The 22,854-nt window shown below is 37.8% G+C and overlaps 2 protein-coding genes across 5 annotated transcripts; one reads left to right on the top strand and one right to left on the bottom strand.

Moving 5' to 3' along the window:
- The first annotated feature begins 10,758 nt into the window (after positions 1-10,758).
- PGN (Tetratricopeptide repeat (TPR)-like superfamily protein) lies at positions 10,759-14,794 on the top strand. 3 transcript variants are annotated; one of them, XR_015204994.1, is made up of 4 exons: positions 10,759-11,655; positions 12,272-13,861; positions 14,041-14,138; positions 14,240-14,794. XR_015204994.1 is itself a non-coding variant. In XM_086577933.1 (2 exons), the coding sequence occupies exons 1-2, from the start codon at positions 11,143-11,145 to the stop codon at positions 13,481-13,483; spliced, it is 1,725 nt and encodes a 574-aa protein (XP_086434059.1). In that variant the 5' UTR covers positions 10,759-11,142; the 3' UTR covers positions 13,484-13,969. The 3 variants fall into 3 exon arrangements, 1 of the variants encoding a protein (XP_086434059.1); XR_015204995.1 differs by lacking the exon at positions 14,041-14,138; XM_086577933.1 differs by lacking the exons at positions 14,041-14,138; positions 14,240-14,794 and having other exon boundaries at positions 12,272-13,969.
- Positions 14,459-17,852, bottom strand: LOC147480787 (patatin-like protein 2). 2 transcript variants are annotated; one of them, XM_086577935.1, is made up of 8 exons: positions 17,656-17,852; positions 17,438-17,562; positions 16,747-16,955; positions 16,434-16,659; positions 16,080-16,244; positions 15,218-15,511; positions 14,929-15,104; positions 14,459-14,839 (listed from the first exon to the last, which is right to left on the bottom strand). In XM_086577935.1, exons 3-8 carry the CDS (start codon positions 16,872-16,874, stop codon positions 14,779-14,781), a joined length of 1,050 nt encoding a protein of 349 aa, XP_086434061.1. In that variant the 5' UTR covers positions 16,875-16,955; positions 17,438-17,562; positions 17,656-17,852; the 3' UTR covers positions 14,459-14,778. The 2 variants fall into 2 exon arrangements, with proteins under 2 accessions (XP_086434061.1, XP_086434060.1); XM_086577934.1 differs by lacking the exon at positions 17,656-17,852 and having other exon boundaries at positions 17,438-17,649.
- Positions 17,853-22,854: the final 5,002 nt, after the last annotated feature.

Here is a 22,854-nt window from a genome sequence, read left to right on the forward strand (position 1 = left end):
CCGACGACATGGTCTAAGTTATCCTATTACCGGTGTTTGGTTTGCCGAAGTTGCGGGAAAAAGAAACCTTTTGTGTTTACGTAATTTGTTCCAAGAATTTATTTAATGCAAGTCCACTTTGTTTGCTCTTGTAGAAGAAAACAATTTTCTAGTAAAATCTTTCTAGTAATATAGTGGATTATTGTCCTCGCCGATGCTGACTACACTATGCATTTGTAATCATATGCAGGTACAGTGCTATGGGATGGAAAGGAAATACTTATCTAGGTAAAGTCGACAAAGATGACATCCTAAACTGTCGTCATACAATTAACTAGTGTTTTCTTAGGTTTAAGTAGTTCTCATTATACACGAACCTTACAGCTTGATGAATGGCATAGCTTTGGTAGCTGACTTGAGAGTTTTAATTTTCTCTATTAGCACTCTGAATTTCTCTCTCTATTAGCACTCTTGAAAAAGCTTGTTCATCTTTTAAGATTAATTGCCACTTGGCGTTAGTTGTTGTACATTTCGTTTTTGGGATGCTCTACTTTATTGTCTTGACGGCTATTTCGTATTATACAATGCTTGCTACTTTCTTTTTAGTTTTTCATTTCCATGTTTATGTGCATTTGATGGTCTAGAATATGCTTTATCTTGAACAGGAAATGAAAGATCAGCTTATAAAATGATTTGAATTTTGAGCTGCTCAATCCATCTTCAGGTAGTCGTTGCATATGCATTTCATTGGTAGTTATGATATATGTGTATGCAGTACTCTACAAAATATGTTAGTCTAGAAGTGTAGTTGTATATGTATAGGGTATGATGATATTTGTGTCGTGTTGTCGGTCATAAAAGTCTTAGTTATACCACCAAATTGGTTTAGCTGGTCTCGCTACAAAATATGAGAAAAAAAAATTATTAGCAACCCATCAGCAACGGTTTATAACTGTTACAAATGAATTTTAAATTATTTTTTTTAAAATTAACTAACAACTTTGCAACGGTTACAAACCGTTGGTAAAAATTTTAACAAATTACCAACGCTTAAAAAGCGTTTGTGAAATAAAAAACCGTTGCAAAGGTTTTAAATATGTGTACGAAATAGTTATAATAAGCGTTGGAAAGTTCTGTTTGCAACGCTTTTTAAGCGTTGGAAATTTCTATTTGCAACGCTTTTTATTTCCAACACTTTACCGACGCCATATTTGCAACGCTTAAAAAGCGTTGCGAAAATTATTAGCAACGCTTTTTTGCTGTTGCAAATAGCCTGTTATGGTGTATTTGAAGTTGTGATATTAAGGAGTATCTTCAAAATATTAGAAGTGAGGTTCACCATAAATTGTTTAGAGTTAGATGATTGGGAGTTTTAGAAGAAAGGAAGGTAGTTTCTTTTTAGGACTTGTTTAGTTTCTAGCTGAATGAATAACAATAAAAGTTTAAATTGTTTTGAAGATTAAAATGACACAAACATTGAAAGGAATGATTGAAATGAAGAACAACAAAAAGAAGATTGATTGATTGATAAAAAGAAAATAAAAATTGAAAATAACAAGATTGTAAAAATGAAAGAAAACAATAACAATAAATAAATGACTTGAATTGAAAAACAAGAAAATAAATCCTACATGACACTAGAATAAGTCTAGGTGCATTATCTCTCCCTAACTTTTAGTTTATATACCCCTATTTTATGTCTTTTACTGATTTGCCCTTCTCCATTACATTTGAGACACCTCACACTTCACTTTGCTTTTGCTTTTGCTTTTTTATTTCTTCTTGATCAAAATAGGTTTTGGATAATGCCATATTTTGAGATAAGGACCTCCATCTCTGGTCTTCTGAGTTGAGGGCTTTGACCTTTGACTTTGACTTTTTCAGTACTTTTTCATAGCAGCTTCTGGTCTTCATAATAAGTGTGACTAAGGCTCCTTTTGGTGCTAAGACACAGCTTCTATGATAAGTGGTATGAATTTCTCTGTAACCTGAAAAATGCAATAAAAGTTATGAGTTGTCTTTTAATTAAATGTAAAAAAGGGATGTATTGTAGTAATATAAGGGTAATAAAATGCACATTTAGGAGCTGATCACTACACTGATTCAAACAATCTCATCTCCCATAGTGTAGCATCAAGAGGTGGGTAGTTACACACATATTGATCATTACTAGAAAAAAACATACTAGCTAAGTAATCTGCACTCCTATTTACCTCCCTATATACATGACAAAATTTAACATCAAGTAAGAGAGCAACTAGTTTAGTTATAGCTCCTACAATGTTCATACACTACCAAGGCGCTGTCTCTTTCCCTTTCAGAATTTGAATTGCCCTTTGTAGTCTGAGCAGACCTAAATTAGAGTAAGTTTAGTCTCCAAACATAAAGAGAGACCTACTTCTATTACGTTTAGTTCTTGGAACAAAACTGACCTCTTGACTCCACCTCCTGAATATGAGAAAATCACATTTCCTTCATGATTAATAGTAATGCCACCAAATCCAACTCTCTAGTCAGCTACCGAACCGTCTGTGTTAAGCTTGAAATACCTTGTGGGTGGCAACTTCTATTTGTAGAGAGTATGATTTTTAATCAAGTACTTTACCTGTATATCAAGTCTTGAGAGTAAGGCATTGATTTCTGCAGTGTCAATCACAGAGTCTATCTTGACGCTAATGTAAAGCTTCAAAATGTCGTTTGGTCTGAAAAATGCGGGAGGAACTTATCAAAGGTTAGTCGAAAAGATGTTCAAGAAGATAATAAAGAAAATCATCGAAGTCTATATCGACGACATGGTGATCAAGTCCAAGAGAGCAGTGGATCATGTGCAGGATCTTAATATCGTATTCTGAGTATTGAAAGAATTTAACATGAAGTTAAATCCTTAAAAGTGCATCTTTGGAGTGAGTTCGGGTAAATGTTTAGGGTATATTGTTACCAAAATAGGTATCGATGCTAATCCAGATCAGATACGGGTACTCCAACAAATGACATCACCAACAAGGAACCAGATACAAAGGCTAACTAGAAGAATCGTAGCTCTCAACCGGTTCATCTCAAGAACATCAGATCGATGTAAGCCATTTTTTAAGTTACTTAAAAAGAATATCAAATTCTGTTGGACTGAAGCATGTGAGGAAGCATTTGCTGAATTGAAAAAGTATTTGCAAGAGATGCCGACATTAACTAAACCAGATGAAGGTGAGAGTTTACTCCTATATTTGGCGGTATCGGATTTCGCTATAAGCTCGGTGTTGGTAAAGGTGGAAAATGGAGTTGAAAGACCAGTGTACTTTCAAAACAAAACGATGCTCGATGCCGAAACTAGATATTCGACACTTGAAAAATATGTTTTAGCTCTTCTATTCTCGACTCAAAGCTTGAAACCATATTTTCAATCCCATTCAGTGATCGTTATGACAAATCTCCCATTAAAGCAGACACTAGCAAAAACTACAAGGTCAGGAAAGATGGCGAAATGGTCTGTGTTAATTGATGAATTCGGTATCGAATATCGAAATAGAGTCTAGGAGAAAGGCCAAGTATTGGCTGATTTTCTGACTGATTTTCCTTGCGAAGAGGCAAATTGGGAGACAGAAGAAGAAAAATTCTTAAGTTATAAGAGCCTAAAGATGTCATTGATGAAGATGATCCATGGACTGGAAGAAATGGGTAGAGATTGTTTGTTGATGGATCATCAGGAAATAAGGGCTACGGTATCGGAGTAGTATTACTGTATTAGTGACTCCATATAATCAAAGGTTGGAAACCGCAGTTACTTTGGGTTTCCATGCATCAAATAATGAAGCAGAGTATGAAGCACTCATAGCATGCTTGGAAATGGCAAAATCTCTCAAGGTAACAGATTTATCAGTTTTTAGTGATTCACAGTTGATTGTCAGCCAAATCAATGGCGGATACGCTGCGAACTGTTACAATATGGTGGATTACCTGAGTTTCATACGAATAAAGCTCAAAAACTTTAACGAGGTAAAGCTCCATCATCTAAATGGAGGAGAAAACAAGCATGCCGATGCTCTGGCGTATGTGGCAGAATGTTAGAAAATACTGAAGGGAGACTCTTGCACATCAGAGTATAACAAAAGCCAAGTATCGAAATCAATGAAACAAAAGTTATGGAGATCGATACATTGGGGGCATCATGGATAGAAGCATGCACATCATTTATGTCAAGCACACAACTACCTGAGGATAAAAATGAAGCAAGAAGGGTGAAGTTAGGAGCACAAAGATATGTCTTGCTCGATAATGAGTTATATCGGAAAAATCTAGGAGGTCCACATCTGAAGTGTATATCTTCAGAAGATGTACAATTAATCATTGCAGAACTACATGAAGGAGAGTGTGGAAATCATTCAGCTGGAAGATCATTAGCAAATAAAATAGCAAGGCAAGGATATTTTTTGTCTCAAATGCGAAGAGATTGTCTTCGATATGCTAAAAGATGTATTCAATGCCAAAAACATGGGAAAGTTATACATGTTCCAGCAGAAGAATTGCATTGCATATCAAATCCATGGTCATTCGTGTTAGGGCTATCAATAGGCTGGGACAAGCCCGAAGCCTGATTGAATCCGAACCGATAAAATAAGGACTTAAACTTTAAATTTAGCCTGATAAGATTATTGGGCCAGGTCTGGGCATACCTATGTCCGATCCGATAATGGCTCGGCCCGAAATCTATAATAGTTTATGTGTTTTATATTTAATATTATTAATATATCATTATATCTATTATATTTACTGAAAGTTGACATAGAAAATTGGAAGCCATATTGGTTAGTATTGTGCTTGCCACACAGTAGTTGTGGGTTCAATTCTTGCTACTTACAAATTTGATTAAATTTTAGACAAAAATAATAGTTCCCATGTATTGCTAACGGACTTAGGCCTGACCCGAATCCGAACTTGCCCAATAGGACCTAGGTCGGGCTTGGACTCAAAATATCAAATATGATTTGGGTCGGGCCTAGACCTAGGTGTGTCCTGTTCAGGTCCGGCCCGTTGACAGCTCTAATTCGCGTTATGGGGAATGGACATAATGGGTCCTTTAATTCCTGGCAGAGGCAAAAGAAGATTCATGCTAGCAGTTACGGATTACTTCACAAAATGGGTGGAAGCAATTGCATTGCAACATGTAAAAGAGCAAGATGTCATCAATTTTTTCTTCAAAAGAGTGGTCTGCCGATATGAGTTACCACATGCAATCATATCGGATAATGGCCCCCAATTCGAAGGAGAAAAAGGGAAAGCCTTGCTGGAGTCATACACAATAAAGCATTTTACATTGACACCATACTATCCTTAGGGGAATGGGCAAGCAGAGGCAACAAACAAAACGATCATGGATAATATCAAAAAGAAGTTAGAAGATAGAAAAGGTCTCTGGGTCGACGAGCTGAAAAGTGCTCTATGGGCTTATAGAACTACACTACGAGTTGCTACTGGTGAATCTCCTTTCACTTTAGCATACGGTATGGAAGCAGTAACCCCAGTAGAGATGGTTGTGGCTACATCCAGAACTACACTCGTGTTGATTCCCACAGGCGGCGCCAATGTATGATCAAGGAAGATTCACTAAAGAACTTATAAGGTTTTATTATGAATTGGGATTTGAGATGAAGGAAAGCAAACTTTATTGATCAATAATGGAGTTCTTTACAATCACTCTCTCTCGCTCTGGTTTTACAGTTTTTTTGGTGGGAAGAACATAATGATCTTCTTTCTCCAGTTCTAGTCTTTATATAGTCCTCCAAGTTAGCTTTCCTCCAATCAGCTGCTGACATGTGTTCATCCTCTTCTTCTCCACTTTTCTTCCCACTCATACCTACAACATTCAACTTATAGAGAGATATAAACCCTTATGTCGATATCTCGATATTTAACTAAATATATGGGCTGAAATATCAGCTAACGATATTTACCCACGACAGTATGTACATCCCGAACGATGACAACAATGACAGACATTTAGAGAATGAACCTAGACCTTATGACGTTGGAGTTATAAACTTGGATAGCACTGAACCACGTTATTCATGGGTGTGGAAGGCGCTCCCTACAGGGCCCATCTTTTTCCAGCCAACACCAATCTTTATTCCGAACTGCGGTATTGTTGCGATTGAATAATATTTTCTCTTTCAGTAGTCCTTTAGAGCAAGTCCAATGGGCTACTAAAAGTTGCTATATGGGCTGCTAAAAGTTTTGTATAAGTTCATGGCACTTTTCCTTTAACGACAAAAAATTTATTTGTTGAGGAGAGGTTATACTTTATAGCATAGTACAAAATGTCATGATATATCAGGATATATATCGGTTTTGTAGCCAACCGCCAGAGGAAATCACCGATATATTCTTGGGTATGAGAAACTCAACTTATCTAGACGAAATCATGGTAAATTACAATATTTCATAATATAATCCAAATTACTGCAACACATTAGTCTGTACTGGATGAATTCAACTGTTTGTTTGGGAGATCGCAAGTATTGAATTGCTAACCCATCAATTCGTCTTCTTCCTCCACCCTCCTTCAGAAAACCAATGTTTTCATCAATTTCTTACACCCTTCCACCTACCTTCTGCAAGTTCCACCTTCCTACTGGAAGTTCCAACTCCATTCCAACCAATCTAAACTCTCCATCTATCTTATTTAAACCCCGTATCCTTCTCTCACAATTCCTAGGCCCATCAAGATAGATAGTATTCATATCTATTGAGTTATGATCACTCTACTCTAATCAACAATTCCTCAATATCTTGGTATTCAACTTCAACCATTTTTTTCGCTTAATCGCTAGTACTGGCGAATAAAATAGATGACCAACAACATGGACCTCGCATTTGAGCAACACCAAATAAGGTATACAAACAATTATTTCTCTTTGCCCTTCAATTTACTACATAATAGTAATAACAATAACAGGAAAGTACATTTACTTGTCCATATTCTTGATTCTTTTCAATTGTTTGTGTTTTCTACTACATACTGATTATGAACTCTCAATATGAAATGTACTACTTGGATTTAGTTGTTGTGACACTAATAAGTAGTTTTAATTATTGATAGAAGGGGTGCTAATAGAAACTAAAACTGCAAAACGTTGATTTCACGTAGTTACGAAAAAGCAAAGTAAGATGTTAATAAGATATGACATGTACTTAGTTTTTCATATGTTTTGGGACTTACTCAGTAGATGCAATCTTTAGTATCTTCGTATCAGAGAATAGTCACAAAGAAATACAAATAAATCTTTAGTATTGCTAACATCCCTTTGTACAGGTTGCACGAGACTCGTTTAGGTTTAATTATGTCAAGTGCTGCTAGAGAAGTGAATGCAATCACCTTTTAGTGCAAAATTAGAATTAACTTCTGTTTACTAAAATTGTAAGTTGGTTTATCTTCTTGTTGATTGCATATTTGTAGTTTTAGATTATTTCAGTTGGTCTAATTTTTTGCCAAAATGTATTCGTTATCGATGAATAATTGAGGCTTGTAATGTGTAAACAACTTAGTGTTATGTAAATAACTTAGTTCATGGATGAAAATCAAACTTAAGCGTGCCAAATATTCCTTGTTTATTATTAAATGTATCAGCTATTATAATGGGTAAAAATAAAGACGTCACTTGGAAGCATTGTCAAGAAATCACGGGCAATAAGAATGGAACTTTATGTAACTATTATGGTGCAACTTTCAATGGTGGTGGGATCACTAGATTTAAGCACCACATATCGAGTGGAAATGTAAATGTAGAGATGTGCTAAAAACAAGGTAAGAAGGTTAGGGACTTGTTTAGAAATATGGTAGACACTGCTAAACTAAAGAAACTAAACAAGGCGGCAGCTCAATGAGAGTATGAGGAAGCAATGTGTAATACTCAAGATGTCAGTGATTCTGATGACGAGCTTGAGACCCAACATCGGGGTTATGATCTAGATGATCTTGAGCAAGCTAGGAGAGAGTCACTTGCAAGCCACCACAATGAAAACCAGCGCCGAGGTGGGAGTTTACGAATGGAGGTAGGTGAAGGGTCAGGTTCTAAAAAGAAAGGGAAAGGGAAAATGGGGTCTCTCTTTAGAAGATATAGTAGCATGTGTGTTGGTAAGCAACCGGATGTGGAAACCATTGACGTTGACCTCATTCGAAGAGAAGATACAAAGCAAACGTTCATTAAACAGTCTTTTAAAGCTGGGTCAAGGGCATTAGGTGATCAATTCAGAACAATTTTTGGAAAATTTATCCATTATGTTGCAATAAACCTACACCAAGCTACTGCCAGCTCGTACACTCAGCCTATGATTGGCGTAGCTTGTAGAGCGGGCCTAGGAGTAAAGCCTCCCTCCGCTTATGATTTATTTTATAAGGAACTAGTTATTATCTATCTGGAAGTTGAGGAATACATTGACGCCTTGAGACCAAAATGGACGACGTATGGGGTGACTGTCATGTGTGATGGGTGGACGAGTCCAACAAGGAAGTCTCTCATGAACTTTCTTGGTATTGTGATGGCCAGTGTTGTTATGTACGCTCCGTGAATGTTTCAAAAGACTATAAAGACTATATATCGATCTTGGATCACATGAAGTCTGTTGTAAATTGGGTCGGCGATCAGCTCCCAAATATGCGTTTTATTACCTTTACATTACTGCATTACAACCCTTCTTACGCATAATGAAAAGACAACTCATAGTTTTTATTGCATTTTTCAAATTACAGAGCATTTTAGATCACTTATCATAAAAAGCTGCATTTTAGCACCAAAATGAGCCTTATTAACGCTTATTATGAATACTAAAAGCTACTATGAAAAAGTGTTGAAAAAGTCAAAGTCAAAGGTCAAAAGTCAAGGACTCAAACCTCATCAATACTTTTTGATTTACTTACCACCCAACTACTTCAGTGAGATATGACGAGTACGTGAGGGATTTCTTTAACTTGTATAGGCACTCTATGACATGGACCCAGTACTATAACGCATTCCTTCCATCACTTACTACACAAGTAGTGTACGGTGGTCAAAACATTGAAGCTGACCATAGCTCATTTTAGGGTTAACCTTTTGTTTGTAAATTATACTATTTCTTATGCCTCTTGATATTGGTGAGTTAATTTACCCATTACACTTTTAATTTGTTTCATTGTGTGTTTGTAACTTGAGAAATTTTATAATAAAAGGGAGTTTTACTGTTGAGCTTATATGCAATTTTTCATGCGCAACTTTTATGTCTGTTTTGCTTTAATGTAACTTGAGACTTGTTCACTTTGTTCATTGATTGTCTGAGATTTGTTTTTTTTTTTCGATAAACTGCCCTGATTGTATTAATTTGTAAGTAAATTCTTACAATCATAACGGTTAACATCAAACTGAAAACAAGAAACGAAAACTAAAATTAATACATTTGAAACAAACATAAGTTGTAAATATATGATAGTCTCAACATAGACTTCACCAGCTCCAAGCAACCACCAACGGCACCAAGACCACATTGGAAACCCCATCCTTTTCTCTGGGCCAGCTTCATAGTTGCTCATTCTTCCACCGTGTTGGATCTCCCAAGGTGACGACTCACGAGTCATCAGGTCGTACAACACAAAACTCCACAACAAAGTAGTCAAATTAGCAATTCCAAACTGGAATGCCTCACCAAAGGCCCAACTAGTGAGCGGTGGCCTAACCAAGAACCCCAAACCAGCAATCCAGAGAGGGGGTAGAAAATGGGAGAGAGCCATGGCTTTGAACAAACAAAACATAGAGCCAAACCAGAAATCCAGACATAAAAGGCTGAACCCATAGCTTTGACGTCGATACAGAGATGTTAGACCAAGTAAATCCAAATTGAAACTAACACAACTAGCTGCATACCAAAAAACAACTAAACCCAACTTATTTAAGGTCTTGAGATAATGTAAGATCTGCAAAATGTGGGAAGGTGGCTGCACCAAAGGAGACAACCCCAAAACCCACCACCAGATCCAACAAAGATGGAGATCAACGTCGATCGATATAAACACCCCTACATACCAACAGAAAGGAGGAAGCTTTTTTTCTTTTTTTTCTTCTTCATAACTTCCAATTAGTAGATCTACTGGAATCAAGGAGTTTTGGGTTGTGGAGGCTGGGAGTGGTAAGGTTTAGATTGTGGAAAACTAATTAGGTTAGATCTAGGTAGAGAGGAGAGTTTAAAGGAGAAAAGGGAAGTGGAAAGGGTTGTTGTTCCCGCAGGAAGGGTATCTCTACTCCCTCAAGCTTGAGAGAGAGATCGAGCCATCTTCGTGGCAACTCCCTATATTTCAAGCTTGTGTGTTTTGTTTAGCTCCAAAAGAATCGCAGACATAATGTCTGAGATTTGTTTGAGATCAGTTTATCTTAAATTTGTCTTAGATTATCTGATCCCAAACAAATTCTAAATCTCTGATATTTGTTTGGGATCAATTTATCTGAAATTTTAAGTATTATCTTGTTGGTGATAACTGATAAGTTTGCATATATTGTCAGTTGATAGTTTTCTCGCCAAGTGTTCTATGTAAGTTTTGTTGGAGGACTTGAAAATGCTCTGCACCAAAGAATTCTTCATTAAAAAACACAGATTCAACCACCTTCGATTCCTATTGGTGAAACTGTACGTCTACATCTACCACAGATTCCTTTGGATTCTTGTAAGCTGGATAATAATTATGGTTTGAATGAATCTGCATTTCAACACTGGCTATTGTATAATATAAGTGTAGCAGGAATGGGTAGCCTGGAAAAATTACACAAAAGCATTGTAAATCACAAATTTCAGCCCACTTTGTTACTAATTAGTCGACCTCTCTTTACCTATGATATTTTCTAGTATATTGCGATATTTATGTATATTTACCATGATTCTGGTTTTTCCACACCTCATTATGTCGACATTTGACATTTGATATTTACCATAAATATCAAGAAATCTATCTTTCCAATAAATTGCTTTGGCACGGAATTTTGTACTATGCTTTATACATACCAACATCAAAATTTCAAAACTGCCTACATTACCCATATTTTTAATTCTTGAAATTCTTTTATTAAATGGGCAAAAGAGTCAGTCTAAACTCAGTGCATGGGTGATGGGTCCACCATCACTTGATCATTTTATCCAAAAAGAAAAAAAATGCCGCCAACTCAAATAAAAGGAGCATCGATATTAGCCACAAATCTCATAAAATCCTATTGTCTAAAAGAACAATTCAAAGATGCACGTAGATTGTTTGACGAAATTCCTGAGCGTGACGTTGTTGCATGGACAAGCATGATAAGTGGGTACACATCAGGTGGTCGTAACACTCAAGCATGGACAATGTTTTGTGATATGAAAAAGGAAGATGTACAACTTAATGCATTTACTGTTTCAAGTGTTTTGAAAGCTTGTAAAGGCATGGGAGTTGTTTCGTGTGGGAGTATGGTTCATGGTTTGGCTGTTAAGAATGGTGTGGATGGTAATATGTATGTTCAAAATGCATTGATGGATATGTATGCTACATGTAGTGCTGGCATGAGTGAGGCTTGCATGGTTTTTGAAATGATAAGTGTTAAGAATGACGTGTCGTGGACGACTATGATTGCTAGTTACACTCATAAAGGGGATGGGTATGCAGCGCTTAAGGTGTTCAAGCGGATGGTGCAGGTAAATTGGGTAGTCAAGCTTGATTTGGCATCTCTAGTTTTCGTGTCATTGTCTTTGTTGGATTGAGTTTCTTAGAGTTTTAGGCATATAAACAATGTTGAAAACTTGAATCCGATGTTATATTTGGTTAAATAGCGAGGATTATGCCATGTCGTCTCTGCATGTATATATTTGTGTGTCTCCTTGTGGGTGGTGGGCACAGAAGCGCGTGTTGAAATCTTAAAGTTGGTGTCATAGTAATATGACCGGATACTAGGATTACTATTAGTACTTTGACAGTTAAGAGAGAGTAGTTTGAAAAGGGCTCCCCACATCAAAGACAGATTCGCTCTAGCGGAATCATCAATAGCAATCATCTTCATCATCATTGACTATTATCAGTATTATTATTATTATAAACTTTACTGCGATTGTTATTCTTTAATGTTTTCTTTCGAAAAAGAAAAAAAAAAGATTGTTGTTCTTGTTGTCAGATTCTAGTTCTAGTTCCAGTCACTCTGTTTTCAGCAAGGAAGGGACTTAAAACTTTAGCATTCACAGTCCAATTTTCAGAACTATTAAACCCAAGTTTCTCGAGTTTTTTCTTTTTGTTAATGTTCTTAATTTTTCCTAGCAGGAAGAAGCAGAGCTGAACTCGTATACCTATTCCATTACAATCAGAGCTTGTGCATCAATTGGTTCCTATACATACGGCCAACAGATACATGCAGCTGTAGGTAAACATGGATTTGGGTCCGACCCCCCTGTTGGAAATTCATTAGTTGACATGTACTGCAGGTGTGGTAAAGTGTCCGAAGCATATAGATATTTTCATGAAATGCCAGAAAGAGACCTGATCACGTGGAACACAATGATTTCGGGATTCGAAAGATCTGGCTCAGATGGATCACTTCAGTTATTTTCTCAGTTAAGTTCAGAAGTTCTTCACCCAAACTGCTTCACATTTACAAGTGTTGTAGCCTCCTGTGCCAATTTAGCAGTATTACATTGTGGAAGACAAATTCATGCAGTGATAGTTCGAAGAGGCCTTGATGGCAATGTGGCACTGGCTAATGCCTTTATAGACATGTATGCCAAATGTGGAAGCATAGCTGATTCACGCAGGATCTTTGATGAGATGCCTTCCAGAGATGTTATTTCTTGGACTTCAATAATGAATGGGTATGGAAGCCATGGGTATGCAGATGAGGCGATCAGACTTTTCGGTGAAATGGTTCACTGTGGAGTTAAACCTGATCAACTCGTGTTTATGGGTTTGATAAGTGCTTGTAGTCATTCCGGGCTTGTTGATGACGGCTTGAAGTACTTCCATTTTATGTGGAACAATTATAACATCAAGCCGAATCAAGAGATATATGGTTGTGTTGTGGATCTACTAGGACGAGCTGGTAGAGTTACAGAGGCGTATGAACTTACAGTGACAATGCCATTTGAACCTGACAAGTTGGTTTGGGGTGCACTTCTTGGGGCATGCAAGGCCCATAGAAATTCATATATAGGCCGTTTGGCTGCAAATAAAATATTGGATTTGAGGCCAAATGGAGCAGAGACTTACGTCATGCTATCAAATATATATGCCTCTGATGGCAGGTGGGGAGAATTTGCTGAAATGAGGAAATTGATGAGAGGGACATGTAGTAAGAAAGTGGCAGGAAGGAGTTGGATTGAAGTGAGAAACCAAGTTTATAACTTTGTTGTTGGCGAAAAGCTTGGTCCTAATATAGAGTTGGTTTATGAAGAACTGGAAACGTTAATTCAACACATGAAAGAAGTAGGTTATGTTCCTGATCTGGAATGCTGCATAGAGGATTTTGAAGCTGTGGCTTAAAAGGTTGAACTCGGTGTAAGAATTTGAAAGCCCTTTGTGCTAAAGGTGGATTTAATAAGGGAAACCGTTTCATAAAGTGAGAAAAGGAGAGCAGAAACTTAGAAAGTATCATGTTGGATGTTAGTTACTGTACTTTCAAAGCAGTAGAATTCATCATCACCTTGGTCATATACCGCATAGGAAACATGAACGCATTTGGGCATTTGCGCTCTTGAGTAAGTGTCAGTTAACAATTCTGAATCCAACAGGGGATTTGAGTATGTCAGGTTTATATTGCTCCCATGTTCTGCGCTTGAAAACATCATAAAAAGACTACGTGCATTGAGGTTGCAGGGAACTTTACTCTGTAGAGTGAAAATTTGAAGGTTTAGAAAGAAGGTAGCGAAGGGATCCTGACTTGTAACTTGTACTTTATTTTTTAATTTCAATTTTGTGGTTACCCTTTAAATTTGAAAAACCTTGATTAATAGAGGCAACATTTCATTCTTTTGTGTTTTTATTATCGAGTTTGTTGGTAATCCAATTTTCTATTTTCTTGAATATTGATGAGTGAGCAGTTTTTGCAGTAGAGATCAAAGTATTACAGTGTTGGGCTAAAACAATGCACTTAATTAACACTTCAGTTTTTGTTTTGCTGGATAAATTGGATAACATGGTAGGTTCATTGGATGATGGCAAATATATTCTTATAAGAAATCCTCATATATAATGGCTGTGCACACTTGTGCCCGTTTCTGATTAGATTGTTTTGTGCAGCAATGCATGACAGTATGGCTGCTAGAAGACATTCTTGGAGTCCGGTTTCAAAGAGCAACACAGTACCTTCTCATAAATATTGGAGGTGAGCTGAGTAAAACCTGTTTCTCAACTCAAATTTAAAGTTAAAACCATATAAAGTATAAATGTGCCCCCAGAACTTCATTAAATAACATCAAGCTACTTGAAATCACTTCTCTCAAAATAAGAAACTATAAGTGAAATAATCAAGATCACATCTCATATATATGCATCACTTTTCTTTTCTTTTTTCTGATAAGTTACTTTTATTTAAATTTATCACAGATACAAATAGTGCCAGCCAATTAGGCAAGCAAGTGAGAGAGGACCTCACTGCCAGATACAAGTAACCATATACGTGAAGGAAATGTACACCCAACTACTCCCCTGAACGACTAGTCCCCTAATCACCTAGCCTCATCGATCAAGTAGACATAAGTAACAAATCAGTGTATTAAGTATTCCCATCGCAATCCATTTTTTTTTCTCAACGCACCTTTATTTAGTACTTTATTAACTCAGTAGCGCCTTGAGTTGCTAGCAAATCGACGCTTCTGGTCAGAAAGCTTCTTGGCAAATCTGCAAGGCATTGTTTAAACCAACTATAAAACTAATGGAAACATTAAAGATTCATGTACCGAAATCTTAAAACATAACCATGATCTTACTCTTTGAGGGCCACTTTGTTAGTTTTTCCAACTTTAATGGGCTCTTGAAAGCCATTCTCCAAGTTTGTGAATGATAGAGGTTTTTCCAAGAGGTCTCTCCCAATCTTTTCCAAATTCTTAAGGTTCTCAAGTTTCGAGTTATCCATTGCTGCTTCTTCAGGCTTCAGGTTGTCCTCCTGGTCCAGATTCTGATTTATGAGTATTCTACATAACCCAGTCTAAAACTTTGGATAAAAAATTAAGATCATTAGGAGCTGTTTTGACTAGTGACGTATGATATATTAAGTACCTGAATCCGTAGGTAATTTTCTTGATGATCACTGCCTTGGAAGAAAAATGACAAGTAAATATCCACCATAGCATCCATTGCATTAAAGAACACATCGAGTAATCGTGGAGTTCCTTTATCGCTGTTGAACCAATCTAGCAAACCCCAAAGGTTACCATTTCCTACTTCGTATCCTCCCCGCTTCTTCATCGATCCAGTACCAAGGGATAGAACCAGATACCTACTGCAATCTAGAGGGCTAGCTGAGTTCTGTTTTCCTGATATCCTTGTTGCTTCGCGTATAGCAAGTAAGGTCTAAATGCAACAGAAACATAAACAGGCAATAAATGCTAGTTGCGACACTCAACAAGTCCAACTGTCATCACATTTCTTGAGTAGATCGACTCATCTAGATATTCAAGTATACCCCAGGAAATAAGACTACATTGCAGTCAATGGTCACTCGGTGTACTTAACAGGGTTACCGACTACAGAGGAGACGTACTTCTGGTTGATAGTCTAATTACCAGTATTGTCTCTGAATAGATGATTAGATATATATACATAGCAACTAGAGCAACCTTCCAGTTACCAGAAAAATAGAGCAAAATTTCTTTTCAAAATTACAGAAAGAATGTTGTGTCGAACAGTCAAAGTGCTTGCAAGGATTTAGGTTTCAAAACCAAAATCCTTGGTTGAAATCAGAAGGTAATTAATCTGCCTCATGGTTGTAGTGCTACATGTCATCCAGCCACAAGCCATTAGAATCAAGCCCAGTGTTCAATAAATTAAATTTGGTTAGAATAGACTGTTTTTTTATCAGTATATGTATGTCGTGATAATGTTTACGTATACATCTAAAAGTAGTTGGCATAGGAATTACAGGATTATTGGCAGCAACGCCGCCATCAACGAGGTTGTATTGTTTGTTGTTGGACGTGGTTGTGAAATAATATGGAGGAAGAACATATGGTGCTGCAGCTGAGCTGATAACCGTGTCGGATAGAAGTGGAACCTTCGCCACGTCCTTTTTTGCATCTAATTTTGCCTGCATGCATAAATGTCTTTGAGCTATTTTTCACGTAACTAAAACTTGTCGCGAAATCTGCGGTTTCAGAGAAGGCAACTAAAAAAAGCCATGGGGGAATGGGGATAGAAGAGTTCCATAGCAATCTTAGCACATGTACAGGTCTAAGCCATTTAAAAACCAAAGAAGATCAAAGTGAAAGTAGATAACCTGGTAACTGGAAAAGAGGATGGGATTCAGACACTTGATATCGAAACTGGTTATAAGAACATTTGTCAATGTCTGGTCCAGTCGTATTTTTCCAAGTATTTCCTTAATTTTATCTCGTAAAAGCTGGCCATCATATTTGGGAAAAAGAAGTGTTTTCCCAAAATATTTGATTGCTGCTTCACCAGCTGTCTGAATGAAATTATTCAGCAAATTTGACATTTTGAACCTGAAAAAAAAAATGGTAATTATAGACAAATTATGTAAAGAAACTTGTCAGAAATATTGCCTTTTCTTTTGCCTTATTTCATTTTACCCTTTCTTGGCCTGTTTAACGTCGGTACTTTGTTCACAAAATATTTTTGGACATTCATTGAAGTAAAAGGAAGTGATATCTTTTGCTGCAAACCGAGGCCGAGTTCCATCTGCTGGTGTAGTTAGCATGGCTGTTACAATGCTTCCTGTGCTTGTTCCAGCAATCAAGTCAAAGTAATCAGCAATTCTCGCATTCCTACCATCCAAATTCTGTTTCAAAAGAAAAAAGAGAAGTAAATTATGTAGTTATATGAGCATTATGCCATTACGTGTATATATATATCGATTTGATAATGTTCTATACTTCTATGACATATGTATGTACGGCAAGGATTTGCATGCAGGTTCATTGTGGCCTAGAATTCTATCGCTTTTGTGTTTTCTAGAAAGAACTATTTGAACAATTAAAAGAAAAGTAACAGAGGCCGGTAGCTAGGTGCCTAGGTTCAACCTACAAAAAGAATTTTAATGATGTTGTTAATAATACTAAATTGTGAGTATGACTTTTAAACATTCTCCAAATTTTATTACTCTTAAAGTGGACAGTACTTAATTCCAATGGATCAACGTTGGTGCACTGCAATCTAGTATTTAGTCGTATTTCTTGTGATTTCTAGCCTTTAAGCTGTTGAATCCACAACAGAAGCCTAGAAGACTACTTGAGTACAAAAGAAAAGAAGGTCAAGAAAAACCTGAAGTTCTGATTCGAGGAAGGCAAGGATTGTTGCTGGGATAACACCGCGAACTCCACCTCCATCAATGCTAAGTACTGTAATTAGCTTTTGATCGTCGTTTCGGGGAAAATATTGTTGACGCCCTGCCATAGTTACCAACTACTATTTAATATACTTTACTTGCAGATTCAAAGAACTAAACAGCCTAATATAATTATTACAACTTGGTTTATAACCTGATCAGCGTAGAAGAAGCACCAGTCCTCGTCTATTTATAGACAAAGATACTTTACCAATGTCAGAACATCATATTCCTGATTCTTAACAGCAGCATTAGCTCACTCCGAAGTGTAGAACCTTTTTCTCCTAATTCGGTATGTACACTTTAATAATTCATTCTTGTAAATTGTTTTATGAAGTTAGTTGTCATGAAATTTTTTAGTTTTCGAATACAAAAGTATTTTCAACATTTCTAACAACTCTAAATAACAAGATCTCTGCTGTCCTAGAATTTTTATTTCCTAATTTAGGCATCAAGTTGCAAAGACCGTTCTTACTGAAACAGTGGGACCATAAAAAGCTAGGGACTTTATTCTTTGCAATCGTAAATGAATATTGAGGATAACTTCGAATAAAGCTGGATTAGGAGAATTTCATGTTGGAGTTATCCCTCACATGAGGAGAGGAGAGAAATCAGTTCAGCATGTATGGAAAAGCAAGAGCGCGTCATACGCTCTCTACAAGCTATTCTGAAGCGCACTCCGTGCTAAAGTGCCTGGACATCGTCCAAGGCAAGAGCGCGCCCCGTGCCCTCCACATGCAAATCTGAAGCGCGCCTCGCATTCAAGCGCCTGGACATTGTCCAAGGCAAGAGCGCGCCCCGCGCCCATTGTAGCACAATTCTGAGCGCCCCCCGCTCCTATGCCTATTTTGGCAGGATTCTATTTTTGCGGAACTGCGAGTTTTGCATTAGATGTTGGGGTTTTTAGTAAAACCAAACACACGAGAGACAACACAAAAGTCAGAGAAAACCAAATCTTGAAAGCTATCAAGATTGAGAGATAACCTTTACAGATATACAACCCTGTAAAGATAGAGGAGTGATCTAGTAAGGTGAGAGACTAAAAGGAGAGATTGTAATCTTCCTTACCACTTTATAAAAGGATTAGCTCTTGTGGAAGTAGGCATCATTGGCCGAACCATGGTATATCTTTGTGTTGTGGTTTGCTTTTAGTGCTTTACATTATTATCTATTGTTAATGGTTGTTTAGCGAGTTGGGCATATTAGTTTGGTTGTAGGGAATATTGAGATTGTTGTCTAGAGTTGAATTGTGTTCAAATACAAGTTATCTGTGTAATAGGGAATCGATTGGTATTGGTATTAACTCCAACAAGTGGTATCAGAGCCTTTGTTAGATTAGCCTAAGGTGTTATTCAAATCTTGGTCGGAAGGTATTTGACAAAACTCCTGAGAGAAGATTTGAGTTTAAATAACTTGTAGAGATGGACAATTCCGTGAACACTCACATGACGAGTCTGAATAGAAAGAACTACACCATTTGGAAAGCCAAGATGGAAGACTTGCTTTATTGCAAGGACTTGGCACAACCTATTGAGAATGGAGGAGAAAGACCAAAAACAGTTGCTGCGGCTGAGTGGAACAAGCTTGATAGAAAAGCAATTGGGTACATTCGACAGTTGATTGACGACAGTGTCTTTCACCATGTATCCCAAGAGACTACAACTTTTGGTTTGTGGAAAAAACTCGAAGACCTCTATGAGAGGAAGTCGGGTGGAAACAAAGTGTTAGTCGTTAAAAAGTTTGCCAACACGAAGTATCAAGAAGGTTCTTCAAAGTCTGAGCATCTTAACGAAGTACAAAATATCATCAATCAGATGCATTTAATGAAGATTAATTTGGGAGACAAAGTTGAGGCTTTGTTTCTATTAGGCTCTCTACCTGAAAGTTGGGAGACGTTAGCAGTCTCTCTACACGGAGCAGCCAAGGATGTAATCGTTACCATGGAGATGGCTACCGTGTCTTTGTTGAATGAGGAACTAGAATGAGTTCAAAAGGTAGCTCATCTCACTCAGAGATCCCTGTCATAGAGAAACGGGGGAGAGGTAGAAACAGAAAATCATCTCGTTCTAGAGGTGATGACAGAAGTAAATCTAAGGGTAAAGCTAGAACTCTTAAGGCAGAGAGGCAATGTTACTATTGTGCCACCAAGGGTCACTTCAGATATGAGTGCAGAACACTGAAGAGGGATGAGAAGAATAACTGTGTACATGAAGACATGGTGCAGAGGAACGGAAACACATGCAGAGATAATACCGCACTAGGTGACAACCTAGTGGGAATTGTGTCAGATTGTGGTGTGTGCTGCCTTAGTACCTCATGCCAGGATACAAAGTGGGTGATAGATACAAGAGCATCCTATCACGTCACACCGCACAGGGAATTATTCACTACTTACAGCTGTGGTGAATATAGTGAAGTGAAGATGGGTATCAGTGGTGTCTCAAAGATTATAGGCATTGGTGATATTCATGTAGAAACCAATGTCGGCTACACCTTGACACTCAAGGATGTAAGACATGTCCCTGACATTCGACTAAGCCTAATTTCGGCTGGGAAGTTAGATGACAATGGTTTTGTAAACTCGTTTGGTAACGGGGTATAAAAACTGAGCAGAGGTTCCATTGTAGCAGCCAGAGGGAAGAAAACTTGCTCTCTTTACAAAACACATACTAGTTTGTATAAAGCAATGCGGCAGAAGAAGAAACTTTCTCCGAACTGTGGCACAAGAGACTGTGTCATATGGGCATAAAAAGGATGGAAGTTCTTACTAAGCAAAAGGCATTGCCAGACATCAAAAGTACACATTTAAATATATGTACTCACTGTTTGGTAGAAAAACAACACAGGGTGTCTTTCCAAAGATTTCCGTCTCACAGAAAGGACAATGTCCTTGAACTAGTGCACACAGACTTATGTGGTCCTATAAAAGTGAATTCCCACGGGAGAGCTTTATACTTCGTGACCTTCATTGATGATGCGTCAAGAAAGGTATGGGCATATAGTCTAAAAGCCAAGGATGAAGTACTTGGCATGTTTGAGAAATTCCACAGCATGGTGGAAAGAGAGACAGGGACGTTGTTGAAGTATATTCGCTTAGATAATGGGGATGAGTACATTGGGCCGTTTGAAGAATATTGCCAGAGTCATAGGATTCGTCATAAGCAGACCGTTCCCAAGACACCGCAACAGAATGGAATAGCAGAGAGAATGAATCGTACAATTGTAGAGAGGATGAGATGCATGTTATCTCATTCTAAGCTATCTAGAACCTACTGGGTAGAAGCAATACGTACAGTCGTGCATGTGATCAACCTATCGCCGTCGAAGCCTCTGAATAGTGACTATCCAGAGAGAGTATGGTCAGGCAGAAATGTTGATTATGGATACTTGAGGGTATTTGGGTGCAGGGCATTTGTGCATATTCCGAAGGATGAGAGATCCAAGCTTAATAACAAAGCCAAGCAGTGCATTTTTCTGGGTTATGGAGATGAAAAGTTTGGTTACAAACTCTATGATCCGATTAACAAGAAGGTAATCCGAAGTCGAGATATTGTGTTCTTGGAAGACCAAACCATAGCAGACTTTAAGGAGGGTGAGAAGCTACATGCTTTCACTAATGATCTTGTTGATTCAGAACCAGAAATTCTTACTGTGGAACGTGCAGAAGGCATTGAGAATGTAGAGAGAACCATGAGTTTGAAGCTCATGATGAGAATCCTATTGCTCATGATGGGATAGAACCTATTGGTATAAAAATGTAGATGAAGTGCATGAACCACCACCAGAGCAAGCAGAAGTGCATCATCCTGAGGCACCAGCAGATAGGGCAAGGAGGTCAGATAGAGAGAGACTAGCTTCAACCAGGTATCCACCACATACGTACGTTTTACTATCGGATGGTGCAGAACATATGTACTATCAAGAGGCACTTGAAGGTACAGACAAAGAGAAGTGGTTGAAGGCCATGCATGACAAGATGTATTCTTTGCATAAGAATCACACTTATGAGTTAGTTGAGAAACCGCAAGGAAGAAAAATTCTCAAGAATAAGTAGATCTACAAGGTCAAGCATGAGGAGAACAATCCACACCCAAGGCACAAAGCTCGCCTTGTTGTGAAGGGATTCGGTTAAAGAAAATGGATTGACTTTGATGAGATTTTCTCTCCTGTAGTGAAGATGACTTCTATCCGGGTGGTATTGGGTATGACTGCAAGTATAAACCTAGAGGTTGAGCAGTTAGATATTAAGATAGCTTTTCTTCATGGAGACCTTGAAGAAGATGTCTATATGGACCAGCCAGAGGGGTTTGAGGTCAAAGGCAAGGAGCACCTAGTATGCAAGTTGATAAAGAGCTTATATGGGTTGAAGCAAGCACCAAGACAGTGGTACATAAAGTTTGATTCCTTTATGGCAAAGCAAAGATACAAGAAGTCTGCTTCCGATCATTGTGTGTTTGTTCAGAGATTTCCAGATGGGGATTTCATAGTGCTTTTGCTGTATGTGGATGATATGTTGATAGTTGGCCCAAACATCAACAAGATATTCAAGCTGAAAAAAAAACTTGAGTAAGTCCTTTGAGATGAAGGATTTTGGTCAAGCAATATAGATACTTGGGATACGGATCACCCGTGATGAGAAAAGAGTGGGAAGTTGTGGCTTTCTCAAGAAAGATACATTGAGAAGGTATTGAAGAGATTCAACATAGATCAAGAGAAGCCAGTCAGTTGTCCGCTTGGTAGCCAGTTCCGCATGACCAAAGAGATGTGTCCAAAGGAAGAGCATGAGCAAAGTCAGATGTAAAATATTCCTTATGCATCCGCAATGGGCATTTTAATGTATGCAATGGTGTGTACAAGACCGAATATTACTTTCGCCGTGGGCATTGTAAGCCGTTTTCTGTCAAATTCATGGAAAGAACATTAGGAAGATGTTAAGTGGATATTGAGATATCTCAAGGGCACTTCCAAATCGTGTTTGTGCTTTGGTGGAAGTAAGCCCTTATTTCAAGGCTACACTAATGCAGATATGGCAAGTGATGTTGACTCGATGAAGTCCATCTCCAGTTATCTAGTTACTTTTGCAGGGGAAGCAATTTCTTGGCAATCTAAGTTGCAAAAGTATGTTGCCCTCTTCACTACAGAAGCCGAGTATATTGCGCCACTGAGTGTTGCAAAGAGATGTTATGGATGAAGAGGTTCTTCGAGGAACTAGGGCTAAAGCAGAAATAGTTTGTAGTTCTATGTGACAGTCAGAGCCAAGATCTATTTGAGCAAGAATCCGAGTTTCCATTCTAGATCCAAGCACATACATGTGCGTTATTATTGGATTAGAGAAATACTCGAAGACAAGCAT

This window comes from Coptis chinensis, chromosome 8 (assembly GCF_015680905.1).
Source record: "Coptis chinensis isolate HL-2020 chromosome 8, ASM1568090v1, whole genome shotgun sequence".
NCBI classification, from domain to species: domain Eukaryota; kingdom Viridiplantae; phylum Streptophyta; class Magnoliopsida; order Ranunculales; family Ranunculaceae; genus Coptis; species Coptis chinensis.